This window comes from Eurypyga helias, unplaced genomic scaffold (genome assembly GCF_000690775.1).
Source record: "Eurypyga helias isolate BGI_N326 unplaced genomic scaffold, ASM69077v1 scaffold16353, whole genome shotgun sequence".
In the NCBI taxonomy this organism is placed as follows: domain Eukaryota; kingdom Metazoa; phylum Chordata; class Aves; order Eurypygiformes; family Eurypygidae; genus Eurypyga; species Eurypyga helias.
In genome coordinates, this window is record NW_010240731.1 from 950 (window position 1) to 24,996 (window position 24,047).

Below are 24,047 nucleotides of genomic sequence, written 5' to 3' on the forward strand. Positions count from 1 at the left end.
CTAGTGGAAGGTGTCCCTGCCCATGGCAGGGGGGTTGGAACTAGATGATCTTTAAGGTCCCTTCCAACCCAAACCATTCTATGATTCTATGATTCTATGATTTAATTGCATTCTTCTAATGAAGTTTTTCTGCTAATGCATTTTTGTTCCCCCAATATGAAATGCCTAACAATTTCAATCTGTCCTTATAAGATGCCAGAAGATACACGTAGTGAGGAGGAAGACACAGAATTACCAGGAACTAATTTCATTGATGTTACTGATGTGATAAAGGTAATTATATTATAAAAGTGTCCTTTCCTTTTAAACATTTTTATATTGTTGTATATTATTCTGTCATAACTGAAAACACAAAGTAGGAAATTAGTTTACTTTACTAGCAACTATAAAAATACACATTGTGAGCAATACCGAACTGTTCACAGTGCTATAAACGATATTAGAAGTTACTGTGTGCGAGTAAGTGAAGGTCCTTTGAAGAATTACAATAAAAAAACCCTAAAATTAGCGTTTATTTGGATGTGGTAGAATCCACTAGAAATAAAAGTAGTCCTCTAAAATCAGCGATGATTATAGCACTTAGATTCAATTTCAAACTCTAAATGTAATGCATATATAAGATGCTCTTACAGATTTTAAGTAAGGTGACCTATGTTTTAAAATGTGAAAGTACTTTCTGAGTATTCCCTTTTAGAATATTTCTGTATAGAGCAATTTGCATATGCTTTTGGGGTCCTGAAATGCTGTAGTGTAATACCTCGTTTCAGTCGAACATTACGCAACTTTAAAAAAAGCCAAGACAAGCAGTGTAATTCAGCGTACGTGTGCAACGTGTGCTACTCCTCTTGTGGATCCCATGAAGAGTTTGCAGGACTTCTGTTTTGCTGGATTCCTTGCTAGTGTGTCTCTGCACATTTGATAATGTTGTTTCTGGGTGATGATAACATGGGTTATTTCAATTAAACTTTTACAGTTTGCAATCCTTTTTTTAGTTTTCTGACCACTTGCCAGTCAGAGTGGGGCTGACAAAGGCTCAAGGTTGGTGAACCAGCCTGCATTTCACTTCTCCAGATTAGGAGCAGAAGCAGAATGGTGACTGGGAAAGGCTGCCTCTGAAGGCAGCAGGAGGCGGCCACCCTGTTGTCGAGGAGTGTCTTCCCTGTGGAAGATGGCAGATTCCACCTCCTGCTGCATTTAGGACCCAGTACCAGGAGTTTGAAATTGCTGTTGCTGGCTGTATTTCTCTTGAAGTGCTTTTTCTTCAAGGTTCTTTGCAGTGAGCTAGACTTGCTGTGTGCATATCACAAACTACCTGGAAATGTATTCTTTTTACCTGTTCTGTATGCTCCTGATTTCAGGATTAGAGTGGACATGAAATATTAGCACTACAGCCTACAGATCAGTATGGGAGGTTTATTTTTAAAATTAATTCATCAGTTAACATTATCAATTAGTTAAAACAGTCCTAAAAGGTGGTTTACCTATCAAAACCGGGAAAATACTTTATTTATTTTATTTTCAAAATTACCTTATGTTATTGGAGGGGAGGAGTTAAATCTGTTTTGACAACTTTCTTCTGGTTGCACAAAAAAATCTTTGTTATAAAAATAAATAGGAAAGCTATTTAAGAAATAAGTTTATGAACTAACAAAAAAATGCTGCAATGTTACATTTTTGATATGTGAATAATAGTTATTCATATTTTCTTTTTTCATTTTTCTCCTGGATTGCTTTTATCTTTTATTTTTGGCAATGGGATATATTTTAACCACAATACGAAAAATGTTCTAAGTGAAACATATGTTTGGCCTATGACCACGAAGACAATGTTCTTAAAAATGTGCAAGACAAACACAATGTGGAAGCATAAAATCGGCCTCTGGTGTGGCAGGGGTATTTATGACATCAAAAGAAAGCAAGCTATTGTTATAAAAGAGGCTTCAGATTAATGAAAAACGTGCATAAAATGCTATACAGGCAAATAGCTTACTGTTGTCTTCCCCCCACATCCCTTTTATTATGATAACTTAATTCTGTTAGAACGGGAAAGGCTAAGTATTTGTGTGAAATATCCTTCTCCCCTCCTTCCCTGGTGGATATTGCAAAAAGGCCTCAGGACCCTGGCCCAGGCATTTCCTTTTCCTCAGGTTTGCTTTACCTTTTCTACCAGAAGATACATATGGAAGAGCTACTTCTCAGTTGAAATGCTACTCGCCGTGACAGCCCTGGGAGCGGCTGGGTTGGGGTGCTTGGTTGTCATATTCAATTATCTGGGTTCTTCCACCTCTTGTTGCTCATCTGTGCTCTGTTGCTTGAGTGGAGACAAATCTTTTATCGCACAAGCTAACAGTAATTTGTGTTATCAGTTTGGGGGACTGATGCAACGTGTCCTAACTTGTAAAACACGAGCCCTGCCATAGGAAGAGGTGATGTGCCTTGTTCTCCCATTGCTACCTCAACATTTAATGTTTAAAGACCCAGAGGTCCATCTCTCAAAGTAGTTGACTTGGGTGCTCTTATTTCACAGTAAGAAAATTCACATGTGGAAGAAAGCAGAAAAGGCTGTTACAGCTATGATTTACACACTTCTTTATTTTTGATCAGCGGTTGAGCCTTCATTCATCAATGGTTGAACAATGTAGGTTCAGACGTTCTGAACAAATGGGTTTCTAAGGCCAGCCCTTGCGTGGACCCTACCTTATTCCAGAGTGATAAACTTGTCCAGCCAACATAAGCTCAGAACAGACTCAGATTTATTAACTCTACTCTCCAGCCCATATGAGCAGCTACATCCTGCAATACCTTTAACAAACTTCCTGGGGTTTAAGATTAGAGACTCTTTTTGTTCTCTCTGAACATGCCCTTATTGCAAGCTGGGGACTTTTTTTCTCAGAGTTTTTGCTTGTTTTGAATACTACCTCAAAACATAAAACCCGCAGAGATCAGGGTGAACGTATTTTCCTCAGCCCTGGTTTTCCATGGATGCTCTTTGGGACAGTGGGTTTTTTTACATGTATAACTCTTCAGACGAAAGATCACAGGTGGCACCTGCAGTGCAGCCTGACCTTGCCTGTGAAAATCGCTTTGGAGTCCTGTCAAGAAGAAATCCGTGACTAAATCTTGGATGGCTTTAATGAAAGACTATGCATATACATGTTTGGTAGTGGAACAAAATTAATCTATACCACCTAATCATTTCAAACATTCTCTTACTTATCTGAATATAGTTTGTGAAATAGAATTTCAGCTTGATACTTTATAAGAAAGTCTAATGATTAATATTCCAATCATATCTGAAAGACTTTCCAATTTATGCCATATTTTGATTGTGAGTCATGATAGATATTTTCAACAGTCTCCAGGGAGGTAAAATGAGGAATTGAGTGCAGATTATTCAGGATCAGTCTATGAAGTGATATATGTGCAAGTTCAATCTGTATAATTAAATACCGACTGTTATACTATTTTTTTTATTTCAGTAGAGATAATATATTACCCCCAAATTAAAGTAATTTTCTTTGCGATTTGTGTACTATTAAATATAAAGTATTTTTGCACATAATTTAGAAATGCAGGAGAACTGCAGAAGTTTGTCAGAAGTTGCTAAATATGTGTAAGATTTACTGTATGTGCTTGGTTTATTTAATCCAGATGTTTGCATTTTGCCTACTTTCAGAAATGATTATATTAAATAGGCAATATCAAAGAAAATTTATGGAGTAATGCAGTCAGAAGAAAATGCATAATGAAACACTGGACAAAGACATCTTTACATTTGCTGTCAGGATGAATTATGGTTATGAATACATATATCCTAACAGAGTGAACTGCTTATCAGCTTGCAAGGCATCCAGTGCTATTCTGAGTTTAACTTCACTGTCTTTTTTTTATGCCTAGGATGGTTTAGAGATCTTTGTCACCCAAATATACATACTCTGTTTTGCCAGCTTTGTAAGTTACAGCTTCTGTTTGAAGAATTATTGCTATTTAAAGATCCAGAAAGATCCTGCTCCCCGATAGCTATTTGTTGTAATACCCATCATGGACCTATCTGACTTTTCAGTTTCAAAGTATATTAAGGCAGGAGAAAGTATTAATGCTGCTCTGGGGAAGGAGACATGAAAATGTTACTTTTTTTTTTTTCTTCTTCCTTTCTGTTCTTTCCAGTTTTAGTGATTTGTTCTTTAATTATAGAAAATATATAACATGTTTTATTTGGTTTATGGGTTAAGAGCAAATTTAGTTTATATGAAGGAAAAGAAGACTTTTTTTTCCTTTCACTGTGTTGGAGATTAATCTTAAGAAATGGAGATTTACAGTGAGGTCTTTTATGCAACATCACATGCTTCTCACTGGTAATTTAGGGCTCAGCTCTTCATCTCTGGCATGCCAAATTTTCTTCTTAAAGAATCATATTACTATTGCAGACGTTTGTTTTTAATATTAGGAGTGAAGGATGCAGGTTCTCACCCATCAGGAGACATTTCTGAAGTGTTACATTATGATATGATGGGTTGGTGACTGCTCTCTGGATTTATGTATGTGCTCGGGGGGAAAAGGAGGGTGGCATCTTTGGAAACAGTCGAACATTATATCCCACACTGAGGAATTTTCCTTTTAGAAAGAGCACATTAAGGTTAAATTCAAAATGTCTGTGAGAATCTTGTGAATTGATTACCCAGAAATACCTTTTGGCTTTCAGCAGCTGAAATTAGTGAAAGTGTAAACATACCTGTACCATGTGTGTAAACTATTAACGTCAAGTCTTTGGTGCTGGCAACTTTATTAGAGTTTTGACTAACTGCATGCTCGTTAACTTTTGGAAAGGTTTCTTTTCAGACAGGAAACTTCAAGGTAGAAGTTTAATTTCTAAAAAAACAAACCCAACAAACAAAGACCGAACCAAACAACCTAACGCAAGAATAACTGTAGAAAGCTCCCTAAACAAAGGTGGAGCGTTTCTGGAGTATGTATTAAAGAAACCTGACTTGTGTCACAAGTACATTTCTCAAGTATTAGCATTACCATTGGCTCCCTGCCCTGTGCAGCACCGGCAGGAAATATGAGCCAAATCATGTTTTACTTAGCAGTTTTTATAGCTTTATACCTCTACAGATTTATGATTTGCTAAGTTTAGAAGTGTATCAATTAACTACAACATACTAAGAAGGGAGAATGAGGTTTGTGTGCTGGGACACATCTACAAATTTACTTAAAGAAAAAAGTTACCTCAGTGGCATTACCTTCCAGAAACGCACCATAACTTAATTTACTACTTATTTATTAGGATCAGGAAGAGGAGAAGGATGAAATTCCAGAATTCTTTGAGCCTCTTCTCGAACTTAATGGAGAGTTTAAAGTTGCCTCGCCAAGATACAGTGGTCCTTTGTTTCCTCCAGTGGCTTCTGCACCTCAGCAGTCTTCTGATGTTTTGGATGAACTGATTCAAAGGAGAGAAACTATAGAAAACAGGTTGATAAAATGGTGAGTTGCAATGTAACCAGGTTGTAAGAGAATCTATATGGAAGAAGCAATGACTCCATAAGGATACCTTCCCTTTCTGCTCCTCTCCTTCCTTCTCTTCTTCTTTTTCCTTTGAGCTGCCTTGATTTTATGTCAAGAATGCTCTTTTGTATACTTTTAGCTATGTTGGTGTTTGCTGATAGTTAAATGAGCTTTATTCTACCAGGGTGGAACAAGAAATAATGGCAAAAATTATCAGTGGAATGTACCCAAGTCAGAAAGAAACAGTGCCCAATGTTAGCACGTCAGAGACTGAAGACAGTGAGAGTGTAACCTCTGACATGGGTAAGTAGGAGTTACTGTTCTCAGCAGGTGGATTATCTCAATTTTCGGCTCATTTTAAAAAGCTGCGTAGGTAGCTGTTGCCTGAGCCTAAAAATGGATAATGTTGAACCGGTGAAACTGTAAAATGCAGAAGTGCATCCTTTAATTTATGTTGAGACAGGGCAAGCGTTACAACGCCATTTAAATAAATTATCTGAAAAAGGAAAATTAACACACAAAATACACCACTGTGTAAATCAACTTCTGTTACTGGCCATCTACATCAAATTTGGCATTTTGCTGAGCCTGTAGTGTTTGTTTGCCTTTCTTTTGTTAATAGATGTGTCAAAATTACCGCCCTTCTAAATGTGTGAGAATGGGAGAGAAATACGTTTCCCCTGTGATGTCACTGCTGCCTTCGTTTATGAAACTGAATTGCTTCTCTACTGTTGTTTCTTTACCTGTAAAATAATTAAAAAAGAATCACATTTTCCAAAGGAATGTTTAAAAGTTCATGGAGAACAAAATGAGTGGCTACAGTACAGCACAGGCATTTTAAGAAACGAGACCTGGATGTGTGCTTTATGTTTCTTCATTTTCAGTTGAAGTTGCAGGTGCTAGAGGATTTCAGCTCTTTATCAATGCTGGCGTGCCTGTGGACTCAGAAATGATAAGTCATTTTGTAAATGAAGCTCTCAGTGAAACAATTGCGACCATGCTGGGTAACAAGCAGGCTGAGGAAGCAGTTCCTGCTACGAATGTTCTTCCAAGCACGATGGCTGTGATGGTAAGCATCCATTTTATTTAAACTTTTCTACTGAAGTGCTGCGGGATAATTTCTTTGTGGTACGATGGTTCAGCTGTGTGCGAGACAAAGATGATGGAAAGAGACTGATCAACTGAATGTGCACAATTTGCATTTTTTAATTACTCCTTATTAGACCCCAGCAAGCAACAAGATTAAACCTATTTCACTGGAAAAAAAAAAAAAAAAAGTAATTCCTTTGTGCTGCAGGCAACACGTGACACTTACTTATTTATTTACCTTAAGGCTGAGCACAAATCTGGTTTCTAAGGAAAAGGCTTGGTACTTAATTTCACGTGGACAAAAGATAGCTTGTGTTACTTTCAATGAAAATAGCTGTGTTACTTTCTTGCGAAGAAATGAAACAAGAAGAAACTAATTTCTTCATATAAGAAGCAATAGATGCCGAGAGCAATATTACTTTTGGTTTTAGGGGCTTGCAGCTATTCTTTAATATCTGTAAAAATGAATATTAATTCCTTCTAAGTTTTGAGTTCTGTAGTTTTCGGTAAATGCTTAAATGATTAGTAGAGCTTCCTGTAATAGAGGATAATTTCCTCCATTCCCTTTGATAATCAAATGACAGCTGGCTCTTATTTTGATAACAACATGGCTGTGCTACAATCTGGTGTTGTATAATGTCTTTGGGATGAATATGGAAATTGCTGCCCTTAAAAATCTAACTGTTGCGGGCTCTGTTGAAAATGAGATCAGTCATTCTGTTCTGCTACAGCGCATACAGGCTGAAATACCACCTAGTGCCTGCTGTATGTCACCACGAGATTATTCTATAGTAGAAAGTAATCACTGCACTCCCACAGGCTTAAACGCAGCCATCCTGCATCTAAAGAGCCCTTCCCCAGTCCTTTACAAACTAAGGAGGGCGTGACGTTGAAGAGGACTGTTCTTGTTCGTGCAATGCTTGGAAACCTCTTCTAATAACCATTCCACGTTTACTGATGGCCCTCTTAAGCCTCACATTTGTTTCTGTACCAGTTTAAACTGAACTGTCCTTGGGCTGAAATGGTTGTTTTCTCTTTACTATATATATTCATTTGTGCACTTGAAGAGACAAGTTTTGTCCTCTGTGGCCTCTGATTTGGCTAAATACAGCAATCGTCTGTATGTGTACCATTTTTCGACTCATGCCGATGGGCAGCACTTTTATGTTTTCCAATTAGATTGGTCCAGACCACAGGTAACACTAATATGCTAATAGACATTCTGAATAATAACATAGTATGCAAGGTGGGGTTTCCTCAGTGCCTTGTGCTATAGTAGTGAAACTCTCCTGCCTTCATTGGAAACTCTCCTGCCTTCATTGGAATCTCACATAGCTGATTATGTCTTTCCACATTTGTGGCTAATGATTATCCTTTGGATAACTTTTACATTCACAAGGTTTTCGTCTTCTCCTTTTTCCATTTCTGCTCAGTTTATGGCAGAAGTTCTTAAATATGTAGTTTGTGCATTCTTGAACTACCCTTCTTACTATGAAGTTTCCTATCTAGAATTTCCTCTGCCCAGGTACCGAGTTCTTTGGTGTTCATGTGGTCATGAAGTTGTGTGTGAGCTGCCAAATGTATTGGCAAGTTCCACTTCCCATAAAAGTTAATAAAAATCATCAGTCTGAGGATTTATTCTTCAGAAATTAGCCTGGAAGCCTTCCTTTAGCCCCATTATCTTGTTTTCTTTATGAAATTTGGGAGCACAGGACTGGAAAAAACCTGGGAAGGTTCATAATTTTCCTCCATAGCAACATAAATGACAACCATCATATATGTTTGTCAATTGTCTTGTTAATTAGTTTCCATTGCTGCCAAAAACTGTGCTTATGTTAGTGTTTTACTGTCTTGGCTATTGCTTTGTTTGTAATCTTCTCTTTAGCTGATTCTTATCATAAAATTATCATACTGACTCAGTTTTATGGAATCACAGAATGGTTTGGGTTGGAAGGGACCTTAGAGATCATCCAGTTCCAACCCCCCTGCCATGGGCAGGGACACCTTCCACTAGACCAGGTTGCTCCAAGCCTCATCCAGCCTGGCCTTGAACACTTGTCAATGTCATGAAATATTTTTTTGCTTAACTTTTGATACAATGTTCTATTAAAATTCACATAATCATGTAATTTATATTTAGGCTGGACATTAGGAAGCATTTCTTTACCCAGAGGGCGGTCAAACACTGGAACAGGCTTCTCAGAGAGGAGGTCAATGCCCCAAGCCTGTTGATGTTTAAAAGACATTTGAACAATGCCCTTAGCAACATGCTTTAACATTTGGTCAGCCCTGTCTTGGACAGGCAGTTGGACCAGCTGATCGTTACATGTCCCTTCCAACTGAAATAGTCTATTCTATACATAACGATTTTAAAACGCAATCATTCTAATACATAATTTACTGGTTTTTTATTTATATTGTCCATGCATACCATTTAGCCTGATGAAACATTATGTTTAGATGGAGGAGTTAGATGCATGAAGCATGTATCTAAGCAACAACTGTTCCTGTTCTGTGATAACCTGCCTTTCTCTCTCTTCCTTAGATATCTCTGGGGATACTTGGAAGATAGGAACTTTGCACTGAGATAATAACTGTGGTTATGATTTTTTTCCCCTCTCAGGAGTCTCTTGTGCCTACTCCATTGCCAACACCCCAGGCCACACCACCACAAACACCACCTTCAGAAAAAGAATGGCCTCCAGTCAAAACTCCAGAGCCCTCTCCATCTCTTACAGAAATGAGCGGGGATGTTCGTGAACATGAAGAAATTAAAGCAGCAGGTAGTGAAAATAATAATTGAAGTTTAGAAGTAGCAAGTATGCTTTAATCTACTGCCTTTAATTTTCTTCTTCAAAAAGATGTTATCTCTCAGGATAAATATTCTTGAGGCTATAATTCAAGTGGGAACTCATGTAGTACAAAAATTATGGGTTAATTCGTATGAAAAGCAAACATATTTTATTTGGTAACAGTTCTATTTTCAAACTTCTTGCACATTTTTATGGTCTGTGTGATTTCCACCCCTCCCAGCCCTTCCACGCTTTTTTACATCAGAAAAATAGCTGTCTTTTGCTCCTTCTTGTGTTTCTAATGTTAGTTAAGCCGAATTTACCCTCTCTAAGTAAAGCAGCTTAATTTCTAAAATACAGAGCAGTCTCTCGTATTAAAGGAGGTAAGCAATTCAGGTTTTATTTTAGCTCCTTTAGATGCCAAGACTGTACTTAATGAAACTGGTCTTGTCTCCATAACTATGAAAAGGTGTCATAAAAACTACAAGTGCTTAGTAGAACTCACTAGTTCTCTGTCTGAGTTTTCCTTCCTGCTTTCCTTTCTCATCTGAAATTTGACTTCACACATGCAGGGGTTGAGATTCCGGCTGCCACTAGTCGTGTGGGCACACCTGTGGTTACCTCTGTGAGTACGCCTCCTAAACCAACCACACCAAGCCCTCCTGCCTCAGAATGGGTCTCCAAAGCTGCAAAAATGGAAAGTCCAAAACCTCCAAACCCATGGGATGATGCAGAACTTCCTCTGGAAGAAGAGAAACCCAGTCCCTTAATGGAAGAACCATTCTGTCCCAAAGCTGTGTGAGTTGAACGGGCTGCACAGTTTCCTCATTTCTTAAAAAAAAAAACCCCAAACATATATTCTTTTTACACATATCCTCAAAAAGTCAGTAGAAAAAAATGCTTGATGCGTATGTTAGGAGGCATTGAGATAAGCCAGGACTCTTTCTTTGAATTGCTTGGCTTATATTTTGGAGAAAAATGTCAAATTGAGCCCTTTCTCAGGATTTATCAGTCCTTATTCCTTGTCCTGCTGAAATTTGTAATTAGTAAACTTTTATTTTACACCTGCCAGCAATAAGTGTAGTGACAATGAAATATTGTATTTTTAGGTTGGTGGTTTTTATTTTTTCCTTTTGCTTCAGTGGCAATACACATGGTAATTTTTAGTTCTAACCAGAATTTCATTAACATTGTTGTTTAACCATGTTGATTCTTGGACTGTTCTGTAAAATTCTGTGCCGTTTCCTTTGAAAAAATACTTTCAAATTAATTTCTCATCAGCAATGACATAAGACTTTAGTGTGCATTGTTCTGTTATGTATTCATAATGCATATTCTTACATTACAGTGAAATGTCAGTGGCTAATGATGAGGAACCAGAGGCCTTGATTTTACCATTTCAGCAGTCGTCAGCGAGGCCCTTGGAATCACTTCCTTGCGACCCACAGGTTCCGTCATCTGTGCCAACAGTTAGTTCTGGGCAGTCCACGCAGGAAAGCAGCCTTACTCTCACAGAAACAGAAACTGCAGACAGACCCATCTCAGAGGGGGAGGTACTCTTCAGCTATGGACAGATGCTGGCTGCAAGAGGTAACTAGCTTGACAAATTTGTGGGAAGTAGAATTTGGATTTTTTTGTTTGTTTGTTTATAAACTTATCTTCCCGTCTACTGAACTTGCATTTCATACATTTTCTTATAAATCTGCAAGAATTAACCTGGTCCTTAACTTTGTTCACTGTTCTGGATTTAAGAAACCTCATTGCTCTTTTTCTTGTCTCTGAAGAAAATGCTTCTTTTTACCAATGAAAAAACATTAAATCTGCTCTTTTGTCATATGATCAACCTGGAAAATAATTGGAATGTCTTGCAGAAGTGGTGCCAAGTTTTTATGGAAAGCAAAATGTAAGAGTGATTTTCTTGGAAACTGAAAATATGTTTTTATCACAGACTGGTTTGGGTTGGAAAGGACCTTAAAGATCACCCAGTTCCATTCCATCCAGATCCCTTCTTTCAATTTAAACCCGTTACCCCTTGTCCTGTCACTACAGACCCTTGTAAAAAGTCCCCCCCAGCTTCGTTGTAGCCCACCCAGGCACTGGAAGGCTGCAATAAGGTCTCCCTGGAGCCTTCTCTTCTCCAGACTGAACATCCCCAACTCTCCCAGCCTGTCCCCATTGCAGAGGTGCTCCAGCCCTCTGCCTTGGAGCATCTCCATGGCCTCCTCTGGACTCAATCCAACAGGTACACGCCCATCTGATGCTGAGCGCCCCAGAGCTGGATGTGTAATACACATCTGGCAGTAGGAATTTCCAACTTTACTAAAGCACTGTGTTGTAATTATTAAAGAATACGGCCCTGGCTTTCTTTCATATAATTTGCATATTATATGCATATATCTTTTATATAATTTTTTAATATTTGTAACTTAAAATATTTTTCAGCCTTTGCAGGAGGAGATTACTCGCTTCCAAACCTCGCCGAGAGCTTAACCAGTACTTTACGAGATGCAAATGAAATGGTAAGGAAATGTTTCACAAGGAAACCGAGTTAGTGTGGTATTCTCCCTTGAGCATCTTATAAATTGGATATGCTTTAAGCATTTTCACTGATATAATGTTTACCTTTAAACTGTACACTTGTTGGAATTACAGAGATCCAAAGAAAAAAGCACATTATGCTTTTTTGACGCAGAAAGATAGGAAGCAGTGGATGCAAACTGAAATACAGGAAATGCCATTTAAACATAAGCCAAGCTTTTACTGTGGGGATGGCCAAACACTGGAAGAGGTGCTGCCTTATGCAGCTGGGTTCGACTAGTTGATCTCCAGATGTCCCTTCCAACCCCAGTAATGCAAAGTTTAAATGTCCTCGAGTAGGAGTCCTCTTTTCTTCTCTCTCCTTGCCTATCCTTAAACATTTCTATCTAATTATTGCAGCCTTATGTATCAAGTAAAGACTCTGCGTGTCTGTGGGTAAAAGGAGAAAGCAGTGTGTTGTCCATTTGCTTGTTTGTAAATGCCTAGATTTTCATGACACGAGTTCTTAGTGTGGAAACTCTAATGACCTACTGCAAAAGCAAAAAATCTTAATTGTGAATGAAAATAAAAATGATTCAAGTTCCTAGAGTTTTGGATCACGTATTATGTGGATTTTATTTCTTTGTTTTAGGATTATGATCCTCCTAGTGAAGGGCAAGTGGTGAGAAGACCGGACAAAGTCTATCACAGGGATCCTGTCCTGACTCTTTTAGCCAAATTAAATCAAGCCCCTGGGGTTGCACAAGAAGGAATGTACAGTTCGGAGGTAACTTACAGCCCTGTTCCTTAGAATACAGTAGTTTTGAAGTGCTACTTGCCTACTCAAAAGTAGATGAAGTATTTCAAGCTTGTCCTTGCTGTTGGCTATAGAAACAGGTCCATACATTTCATTCCCTGCTGGAAGTGATCCCAATTCTGTTGTCTCTGTTCTCATGTAAAACATTTAAAGCCACTGGAGGTTAAGTGTTGTTATAAACGAGGTGGCAATACGTAGTGTCACATGTACCTGTTTTTTCAGGATGGGTACGTGACTGTTTCGCGCTGATCTGTCCTGTGATTTTGAACAGCAGGGAAGTTTTCTGTTCCTTCAGCGATATAGGTGGTATGTTTAAGAGTACAGGTTCACTGCATTTAACAGCCATATGGGTGTTTTAGGGAGGTATGACGAATAACTCAGCAAATGTTTACGTGTGCTTTTGCATATGCTGTTGATGCAGTTCTTAGAACAAAACCTCAAAATATTCATACTCAGTTGGCAGAACAAACAGGCTAACAGAAAAATATAACTGTCTGCATCACTAAGGACAAAAGTAATTTTTTTGTCGCATATCTAAGTATTTTCTATGTGGAAAATAATAGGTTGGATTGGGCAGCTACTCTTAACTGATGTAGCTGGAGGAATGTTTAAAGGAAGTGAACTTTGAATACTGCAACATGGTTCATGAACACCTTTATTTAAAACTTGCTTTTTGTGATTTTATTGATGCATCTGCAGTTTCTTCCTTTTGTCTGGGTCAGTTTAGTCTAAATAATTGCTAACTTCACTCACCTTGTTAACTGTTCCTTTGTCTGTCTTTATTTTGCTTAATGAGCTCTGGTGGATGGACTCAGTGAAAAGCTTTCTACCGTGTCTGCTCAGAGTCTGACTGTAATTGTACTGACATTTTCTCATCAGCACTGCCAATTACGAATGCATCTCTAATTTGCTTTTTCCTTTCCCATAGTCACGGACCACTCAGTCTGTCCATACAAGACACTAATAATCTCCTTCCCCACCAGATTCTGGCAAGGTGTGTGCAAGCACACCTTCTCGTTTATAAGAAAAAGAATATCTTCTTTGGTGTTACTAATATTGCCTCAGAATAATACTCTGCACGTGTGTGCATGTGTCTTCAACCTGGTTTTCTGCGTAGGAGCAAGCTGGTTTTTCTCTGCAGCTTTGAAAGTCAACATCCACAGAAAGCCCTATTTTATCTGCCATCCAAACCTATTTAAAAATTGAACTTCTATCTGACTTGCTATACAACAGAGAGTCAATAGCTTGTAGATGTTTGCCATGTTACAAGGTCAGGCGGTCAACAAATACCTTATGTGTAACGTTAAAGAATAATGTGCTAAAAGTGTAACCGGTTCTGATCATGTTGGGATACCACTAGCAAAATAAGGCTGTAAGTAACTCTTTTCTGCCCGGTACTGATAAATGTAGATCTTGCTTTCAAACCCAGTTAGATGATCTCTCTTCAGATTTAGTTTTCTTTATTCAATGCTAATAGTATAGACTCAAGTTTATGTATGCTGTAAGGGCTAACACAATTAGGTAACAATGCCTGGTTTTGGAATAGGTACTTCACGGGGTTTATACCTGCTGTTCTGGTGTTGCTGTTCTATGTAGGATTCTGATGATAACAGTGTTGGGGAGCTCAGTGAAGGTCAAAGACCGAGGCTGACGCAAGCAGCAGAGAGAATCCTAATGGGACATTCAGTTTATATGGACCATCCCACTGCTCGGACTTCTGAGAACAGACCGTACCAGCATTTCCGTTCTCCATCGCCAGGGCAGCTTGCCCAAATTGGAGGTACAATCAGACTGCTATTTCTGCTCTGTGATATTTATGTGGGTTCTGAGTTTTTTTTCTTGAACAGTATCTGAAGTAATTTCAGAGAGTATTTTCAAACTCCGGTGTTAAAAATTTACAGGCAATTACAGGATTAGCATCCCTATTCTATAACTGGATTCATTTCAAATCATGTCTTCACTCTTCTTTGTCTCTAATGTTCTACAATTTGAATAAAAATCATGCCACGTACCCATTTACCTGTACAAAAGTTGACTTGTAAAGTATGTATTTTATTCTTTTAAGTCAAATTCAGTTCCTAAAAACAGCTTGACTACTCTTGAAGTTGATTTCCATAGGACAGGTAAGAACACTGGCAGTTCAAGCTACTTCCCTGTTCCCATACTCAGCAATCCTCCTTGTGGGTTTTTTCACTCCATCAAGGTGATACTGCCGTGTCTCATAATTGGTAATATATTTTAGCTTCATATATTCCTATAATAATATGGAAATTTTTCTTTTCTCAGATAGCTGAGGCACACACGTAATGGCTTGTACAAGGTGGTGCAGGGATAAGTTGCTGTGGTAAAAGCAGGGCATTAATTATTTCTTTTTGGTTGAAATGTGCTGTAACCAATTGCCAATCCTTCCTCTCCCTTTTTTTTATCCCAGTTTCTCTATTGTTATCTGAAAATGTACTTCTATACTTGCTTAATTAAACTGGTGCAAGCATTTAGATACTGTTTTGTTGACTGGTTTAAAATAGGATTAAAGTGGAATAATTATTATGCTGATACAACACAAATATGGTTGCACTATTTCATCAAATGTTGTGTAAACTAAAGTGATCAAAGAGCTGTTTTTCTGTCCTTTTAACTTTCAGAATTATGATTTTGACAAGAGAAGCATATCTCACATTATCAACCCTTGACCAGCAGGAAGTGGATTGAAATTGAATGTGTTAACACGTGGCAAAAAATAATCTCAGAGAAATGAGAGTATTTGCTTAGTTTTGAGCTGATTCCCGTTCAAACTGGTTATACAGAGAGTAAGCTTTTAAGGCTATCTGTTGCCTAACATTTTGGACCACCTACACCAGCCTTGAGAATAGGTTCTTGTGCATTATACATTATCAAACTTTTACTTGAAAGTAGTTTGTTGAATGTTGTTTGGCGATCTGTTACATGAGGCTCCCTGGCAAAAGGCATTTTTCCAAGTCAGTTGTTTAACACTGTGTTGTTAGAGGACAGTCAGTGTTAAGAACACCGCAGGAGTAAGTTAGCCATCTAGACCAACCTGCGGTAGGTCTCCAGCAGTGCTCAGGACCATACAGAGAGGTAGAAGACGCGCCTTAGTGGGAGAACCTTTCTGCTAGGGATATTACCTTCTTACCCAGGCTGTCTATAGCTGTATCTGGCATAACATGCTTTCATCTTTTGAATTCATTTAATTTAGGATGCCTTTTGTCTGCCTAATATCCGATAGTAAATATCTAGTACTTTTCAAAACTGGCTCCTGCATGTGATGATAATCTAGGAGCAGTGTGTTTCTTAAATAATTTTTATGTTCATCTCTCTAAATCCTGTAGTTTTGTTTCTGTTGTAGTATATTTTTTTAGAGGCGGCAAGTGCCCTGGACTAACTACCACAGGGGAATGCCCTGTTCTTTTACACGGTCTGTAATAATCCCAGACTGAGTTCTGTTGCATTCTGGGGACTTTGCACTTTGTTTCCCTTCCTCCCCACCTCTGAACACACAGCACAGTGTTTGCTGACGCTGCTAAGGAAACACATTTTACAAAAGGTAGGATCTGTTTTAAAGACAAGAGTGTGTCATATCAGGATGGAACACCAAATTTTGTCTCCAAGTCCTTTTGATAATGAAGTCGGCACTGAAGAGGAAATAATCTGTTCTTGGGGGAAGGAATGATCCAATTGTTTCCACTTTTCTTCCAAATCTTTTGTCTCTGTCCACTTACATGTGAGATTGCATGTCCTATTCCAAGTCAGGACTAAGTGCTATTTCCTGATAGTCACAGCAGTTACAATACAGGTCCATCATTTTATTTCAGAATTTGTTTTAGGAGTGAAATTAACTAATTGTTACCCCAATGGGTGTAAAAGTTCATATATTTCACAGTGTACTTCTCTCTTCCTTGCAGTGGACACTCAGTTTCTCTGTCAGAATGAGTTACTCATAGATATATCTGTAAGAATTCTGGGGATTGTGTGTCTATGGGTATCTTCAGTTTTGTGACCAGTTTTTGTTTGTATTGTGGAAACATGATGTCTGTTTGTAGGATGGAGAAGGTATTGTTTATGTAGGTATTTAATAGCATGTTGAAGATTGGTCTTTCATTTATAAATCCTTGCTTTCAGTGTTTAAAGTCAGGGATATAAAAAACAATATGCAAATGAAATGTGGCACATGTAGCCTTAAAGTGAACAATAATTACAGTTAATTAAGCAGTAATTATAGTTAGGATTAAAATTCATTCTTTGGCTCTGTGTGATAGCAGAAGGCTAAAGTTAGTTCGTGATCTGTCAGTACATTTATCATTAAGATGCTTTACACACTTACGGGCTGCAAAAGCACAGTAAATGCTCGATTATATGGCAAATTATCCCTTTAAAAAACTATGTACAGGTTTCTCTTCATTCACACAACAGTGAAACATCTTTATGAAGAAGCCTTTCCAATCTCTTTCCAATCTGTGTGATAAAGCTCATTAAGCATATAGTGGTATGATGAACTGTACAGCACTGCAGCTATCATAAATGCTTGCCGTGTTAGAAATCCATGGATGATAAAACTGATTTATTTTTTTCAATTTCCACAGACATGTATTTCTTATTTTATTTTTCCCCATAAGAACAATTTAAGGGATATACAATGAGCCATGTAAGGAGGAAATAATTCTCTTTCATGTTGCATGTCTCATTTTCGAATCTTGAAAGACTCCACATCCTGCCACATGAGTTGACCAGGAGATTGTTGCTCCAGCTTATCAAGGAACCTTTTTCTCTATATCTTTGTCTTTCAGCAGAAATCATTGGAGATGCAGATACAAGTCGTGGTCCAATGCTTATGGCCGAACTGGAATCACAATCGGTTTCAAATCCTGTTCTGCAAGCAGCCCAGACAAGCTGCAGAGGGACATATCTCTCAGAGGATTGGTCCCAGGTAAACGCAAAGGATCTTTTCTGTGACTGGTCAGAAAGTGCAAACTGACACCTAGGAAAATAAATTTTCCTATTTTTGCTATGGTGACTGACATCACAGTAGTGGTGCATTTAAAGTGACACGTTCAGCTGAGAAACTCAAGGCAAATGTACATGTATGTAATGTAATAAAAATGATTGGTTTTGCTGTGACGGAATCCCTACAACATGCTTTCTGTTAGGCTCAGACTTCTCTGCACTTCCTCACAGCTTCACTGGTCTCACAGGATTTAATACTGTACGTACTCAGTTCAGATAGGGCATTATAGCATTTTAGGGGCGCAGTGCTGCAAATACAGAATAACACAATGGATATATGGGAAAGGAAGTAACAATAGAGGTTTGGCCTCACCATTTGTAACCCACCGATTCAGTACTGCAGGAGCTTCAGTTGCCCTCATAGGGGCAAAGTTGGAAAGGCAGTAATGGGGATGTACCTCAAAATACTTGAAGGTAGAGGAAGATCCTATTGATCTCTGCTTGAAACCTATAGAGTTAATCTGTTGCTACTTTATTAGGATGTGCTGTTTCCTAGAGATGATGGTTTGCTCGCTAACTACAGATAAATTCAAATAGCGAGTGGCAAAAGCTAAAAATGAGATGGCAGATTGCTCTTAAATATGTTGAGCTTCACAGTGTGTTTGAATGTAATAATATTCTTACCATGGTTGCCATGTTCATGGATGCATTCTGTCCTTCCCTGATGCTATATATTAAAAATAACCCAAAGCATCTTGTGTTGACCTGCCTTGGGTTTTATGTTTTTGAGCCTTGATGTGTATCGTGCCATTGGAGTCTGAGCAGTTCTTAGACATGTTGCTGAAGTGATGTGTTGCATCTTCAAAGAGGATTTTGTATGTTATACTTCCTTCACTTTAAGATCACCAGAACACATTATTTCTTGCAATTATTGTTCACAGGCAAGGCTAGATTCTGTTAAACTGCTCTGTCTGTTGGGGTGAAGCTCTTATCCTTGTTACCATTCCACTAGCCAAAAGTAAAAGGAGCAGAGAGGGTAAAACATGTTTCCTTCTTTTAGCACCATTAGCTGTGATTAAAAAACACAGACATACCTGCATCTCATGCTCTGTAGAATTAGCTATTGGCATTAGGATTGATTTTTGTTTGCTTGGGTACAGGCAAGTGATACTGTATCATGTGTAGGGCACATGTAAAGTACATGTATGTAATAAAAATTTCATTTTAATGCAGTTCTTACCTATGCAAGAAATGTAAGGTGATCTGACATAGTGCCTTTCATAGAAAATATAGATAGTTGTATATTATCTTATCTTTAATATACAGATAGCTGTATGTTATCTTTAGAAACTTTCTTGCATCTGAACCCTTAGCGTGGGTTTTTTTTGCCTCCTGACATGTAAAACTCACCCTCCCACCAAACCATCCCCTGAACTTTGTGTGTGTGGCTTTGTTTGGTTTGGTTTGCCCCCAAAACAAAATTATCTCTTCCTGTATGTGGGTGTTCCTGATGTAAGACTCCCAATCACTGTTTCTCATGGATTAACTTTTTAGCTTTTCTATTACGTGGTGGTAACTGTAAGCGATAACCACAGCAAACATCTATCCTGGGTGGGGCAAAGCCATGCTCTGTAAGATCCTCTGCTAGAGCTGTACATCCTTCTCTGGAAAAAAGAATTAAAAAGATCCCTGTACCAGGTGATTTGAAAGCTTGTTTTGACAGCATCTCTCTTCCATGTAAGAATAATGATGAGCCTTTCCCCTAATTTCAATTAGGGATGGCATCTGTATTCAGGTCTACGGCTGGATCTGTTCTGTCACCCACCTGTAGGAAACAGACTTTCTGGTAACTTAATACCAGCTAGGAGAGCAAGAGATACTCAAGCTTTCAGAATGATTCATCCTGTGCAGTGTTCAAGGCAACAGTCACTTCAACCTTCTTGGAAGATTTCCTCCCAAGTTAGTCCCCGACTCTCACATCAGTTGTTTCACATCTTGTTTTTCATCTGTAGGCAGTGTTGGCCTTCATTGAAATGAAACTGTTTCAGCTATGTACGAAGGATGAATCTATTTAGGAGCAGAAGTCGGCTTTTCATGGTGTTTGCTGAGACCTGAGAAAATACACTGTATTTCAGATTGTCTCCAGCTGGGCCTTGTTTTGGCAGAGTTTTGTTCTGATTTAACTGGGAATGATCCTCCTGGATGTTAGGGTTTGTAACAGCAAAGCTCATGTGGTGTTTACACGTCATGTTTACACGTAGTGTTACAGAGCTCTGTAGTCCCTCTGAACAGGATCCTTCTTTCAGGGAATTTTTGGCAGTGATGTGGAGCTGCCATATACATAACACTTGTTTGCTCCCTGGCACCAAGGGTGTAGATCAGGTTTTGACCCGCAGCAAGAGCACTGTCTTTCCATGTAGGGCAGGAGCAATGCCTTTTAATCAGGAAGAGGGAAGTCTGGGTGGTCACTCACTCACAAACAAATGGCTTAAGTCATACAGGAATTTTCTTATCTACCCAAATTCCTTGGCTGCTCCTCCATTTCTGGCATTGGATATTTTTGAAGATTTATATATGATTTTAGCCACTGTTAGACAGACTGCCAGACTAAATGCATCTTCAGTTTGACCCCTTCTGTCCATTCTTGTGCAACGATACAGGAATTGACTGTTATTTGTGGCCACTTGGCCCTTGTGCTTTTAGATCTGAGAAGCAAGAGGATGAATAAGAGGAAGCTGGGCTCTTCCTATTCTAGAGAAATAATTTTGATCGTGGGAGGGACATGAACATTGAAGTAATATTTGTGTGGCTAAACATTCCAAAGGTGGTAAATCTAAAAAATTTGAAGTCCCAAATGCATTGTTAAAACCTTGAAAAAATTAGTTGTGAAATCTTTTCATGATGTTCTTATATAAGTATGAATGTTTTTATGCAATCAACATTTTTTAAGTGGGATTGTCACGTTGGTATTCTCATTAGCTCTTATTTCTAGTATTTCAAAATACATGTTTTTTAACCTTCAGAAACTCATAATAGCAGGGTATGAATCTGTGTGTTATCTCTCAACTACTGTTTGCACCTCAGTTCAGTTTAAACTGGGTTTTGGTTTGTTGCATTAAAAATCCAGAACAATACTAAAAAGCCCTTCAAATAGACATTTAATTTTCTTTAACATTGGTGCCCTTTGATCACACTTCCATGAGACCTTCCTGCCTTCAGAAAATCATCTCAACTCTTTCTTAACTTGTCAGCTTTAAATGATGAACAGAGTTGGTCGACATGGCGGTGTGGAGAGGTGCCCCACTTAGTGCCACTCCGAACTGGTCCGTCCATGCTCAGAGTGCCTTGTGGAGATTCTAGCTCCATCTCAGGTGCCATGTCACTTTTGTCACCCAATGCTCGTCACTGTGCTGGTGAGGTTGTGTTGGTGCTTGTTTGGGGTGGCATCATCTACTAGTGTAGCCCTCTCTATGCTTTATTTACTGGGGGGTGTAAACAAGTCCAAGCAGCCGTTGAGGAGAAGACTGTGTCTGAATGGCCTGTCTTTTTGTTCCTCCTGATTTTTGCTGACACTGGCTTAAATGATCATGAAGCACATGAGAAGCAGTATCATTACTGTTGAGATTCCTGCTACTGTAGGAGAGAGTTGTTAACTCAAAGAAGTGTGAAGCCCTGATTGTGTAGTTGGCAACCTGCTTATTGTTTGCCAGACATAAAAATTATGTTCGTCTATATTTTTGGCTGTTTGTTTTGCTTGTGGCCTCCACAGTAGTGGAGGGTTTTTCTTACAGAACTGAAGCATACTTTCCTTTTCTTCCTCTTTAGCTTTTGCGGAGCAAAATAACACTGGTACTTTGTCATCAGGTCTTCAAGAGGATAACTGTGCCGCTGCTTCTCAGGGCACCTCATTTCCCCAGAAGTCATACAATAGTTCTGTCTGTAGACTCCAAATGCTGTGTGACAGCAAACATTTCTGATCTTTCTCGTGTTTCTCTTTCTTTCGTAATCTTAATTTAAAAACTTATATTTGTCTATGGAATCAACAGAATAACTGATAAAATATGTCTGTCATGGAGAATGCTGAAGCCTTCTAGGACTCTGTGACTCTGTTCTGTCCTTGGCCACAATTCTTCTAGATAACACATAAAATACCAAACGTACTTAACAAATGTGATGTCTCCCTTTTTAACGCACAGTGTGTTTGTTGCTTCTTCTAAGAAACTGTTTTCCTATGGGCCTTGTTGCAGACCTAGGTCCTGAAGAGCATTTCAGGAAGAGTGGAAAATGGTTTTAAAAACATGGTCAAGGAAATAAAATTTATACTTGGCATGGGTTTTCCAACCCGTGTGCTGAAAATTTCGCTTTTCCCTTTCAGCTTTCTCTTTTTAGTCAGAAAGAGAATACCGAGGGAGAAGTCCTGGGTATTGAAGAAAGCCAGAGGAATTCTATGTTCTTTCTGCCATATGCTTTGAGTAGAAATTGAGGGTCCTCTGTGTCTTCAGGTCTAAATGGCACTTTGCCATACCTACTGCTCCCAGGATGTTCATCTAGAGGAAATACCATTGCAGTAGGCTAATTCAGATCTGAATTCTTTTGAAGTTGAAAGGAAGGAGAACAAGTGCATATCCTTTAATGAATCTTTTAAAAACCTCTTTGGATGTTTCTTGAAGCTCCATGTAATTTTACTGTGCTTTTATATCACAAGTCAGGTTTGTAATATGGTTTTAATGTATGATATGTAGGAGGAAAGCCGAGGAGATGCACAAGTTGAGACCGTGAGACCCCGAGTTATTCATGTAAGAAGGAAGTCTGAAGAGATGCAACAAGAAGGTAAATCAGTGTTGATAAGCAAATGTAGTTCTTTCAGTTAAGCACATCACTTTTAAATATTTTCATATACTCATGTATGATAAAACTCTACATTTTTAAGTTTTGTTTTCATTACTACCCAATTCCCAAAATATCCACATGTTTATATACAGTGTGTATAAATCTCTGTACATTGTTATGATGATGTTGGGGTGCACTGAAAGGATTGGAAATGCATCTGTATGTAAGTCATCAGAATCCTTACAGTTAAGTATTTATTTAGATTTTTATTCGCCAGGAGCATTGCAGTGTGCATGTTATGTAGTCAGCTGAATCTTAATTGCTTTATAGAACGGTGTTCAGCAAACAAAATATTCATAATGTAGAGATAGATGACAGGAGTTCATGTGTGTGAGAAAATGCAAGGGTACTAGAGAGAACTGCAAGATAATACGAAGTTAAGATCATGCAAATGTGAAAAATAGAGATTTTCAGTGTCAAAATGGTCTGGTTTGAGATGGGATTCAAGCTAGTGTGTAACAGTGATTTTTCTTTTGCGAAGGACACTGTGTATCATCGGTACATAACCATGCTAATTTTGGAGATTACTTAACAGTGTTTGCTAAAAGCGTTAAGGTTCTTGCACGAGAGGGAGAGAATATTTTTTGTTTGTTGTAGTTCAAGTCAGTGTTGGAATAACATAAACTGCATATTACTACCATATTGAATTGTTTTAGCAGATAATAAGTTTGTGGAGGTGGTAGAGTTTTAATCTTACATGGAGCAGTTTTAATCTTACATGCTAGGAACAGGAATCTAAAAACCTGCATGTCTACAATATATGCAATTATAATGCTCCACCCTAGTATAGAAAAATTCTTCATTCAAGCCCTTTTAAAAATTAATTCTTTGAACTTCTTCCATTTAATTTTTTTAAAACATCTAATTGAGTTATAATGCTGTTGGAATTATGTTGTTTCAACTGTATATAAATGGTAAGAAAAGCCCTAGGCCAGTGTTATTGGTCGTGGGACTTGGAGCCTAATTTCAAAACCACGGTTTACATATGAAGAAAGTTATGAATAATCTAAAACTTGGCTTCCATGGACAGTCAGTGGAAAAGCTTACAGAATTGAAGTGGCACGCTGTAATGCCTGTATATGTTTTGTTGTAGGGACATTTGTCAACCCATGGTTTTAAAGTTGGTAAATTAAATAATTTATGAAAAAATGGGGGTTAACTATTTTATTTAATGTTGGTGGAAAGTGCTGCAATGATATTTTTTTTTTCCTAATAGGAAGGAACAGTATTTTTCCTCTAGTGTTCAGAAAATCCAAATTGCCTAAAGGAAGGGAATTTTCACTAAGTTGAGTGTGACCTCTAAATCAACAAAAAGGGAGTTATGTGCCTTGCAGGATCAACTTGTTCCCAACTTTAAAAGCAGTTTTCCTTAATAGTGGTTATAGGAATCTTCCTTTTCTTCTTCTTCCCCAACACTTCATATTAAGCATCAGAGAGAGGGAGGAAAGGGACACTCCTCCTGTGCTGGATTCAGCCAG

At 38.3% G+C, this 24,047-nt stretch overlaps 1 protein-coding gene across 1 annotated transcript; it reads left to right on the forward strand.

Moving 5' to 3' along the window:
* Positions 1-192: 192 nt before the first annotated feature.
* KIAA0586 (KIAA0586 ortholog) lies at positions 193-22,509 on the forward strand (the record flags this gene model as incomplete). The annotated part of the gene is made up of 12 exons (XM_010148545.1): positions 193-273; positions 5,288-5,484; positions 5,690-5,808; positions 6,390-6,574; positions 9,218-9,377; positions 9,959-10,184; positions 10,735-10,976; positions 11,829-11,905; positions 12,556-12,690; positions 14,317-14,500; positions 17,523-17,662; positions 22,422-22,509. Coding segments are annotated over exons 1-12 (1,834 nt in total), but the record flags the coding sequence as incomplete, so codon positions are not given.
* Between the last annotated feature and the right edge of the window lie 1,538 nt (positions 22,510-24,047).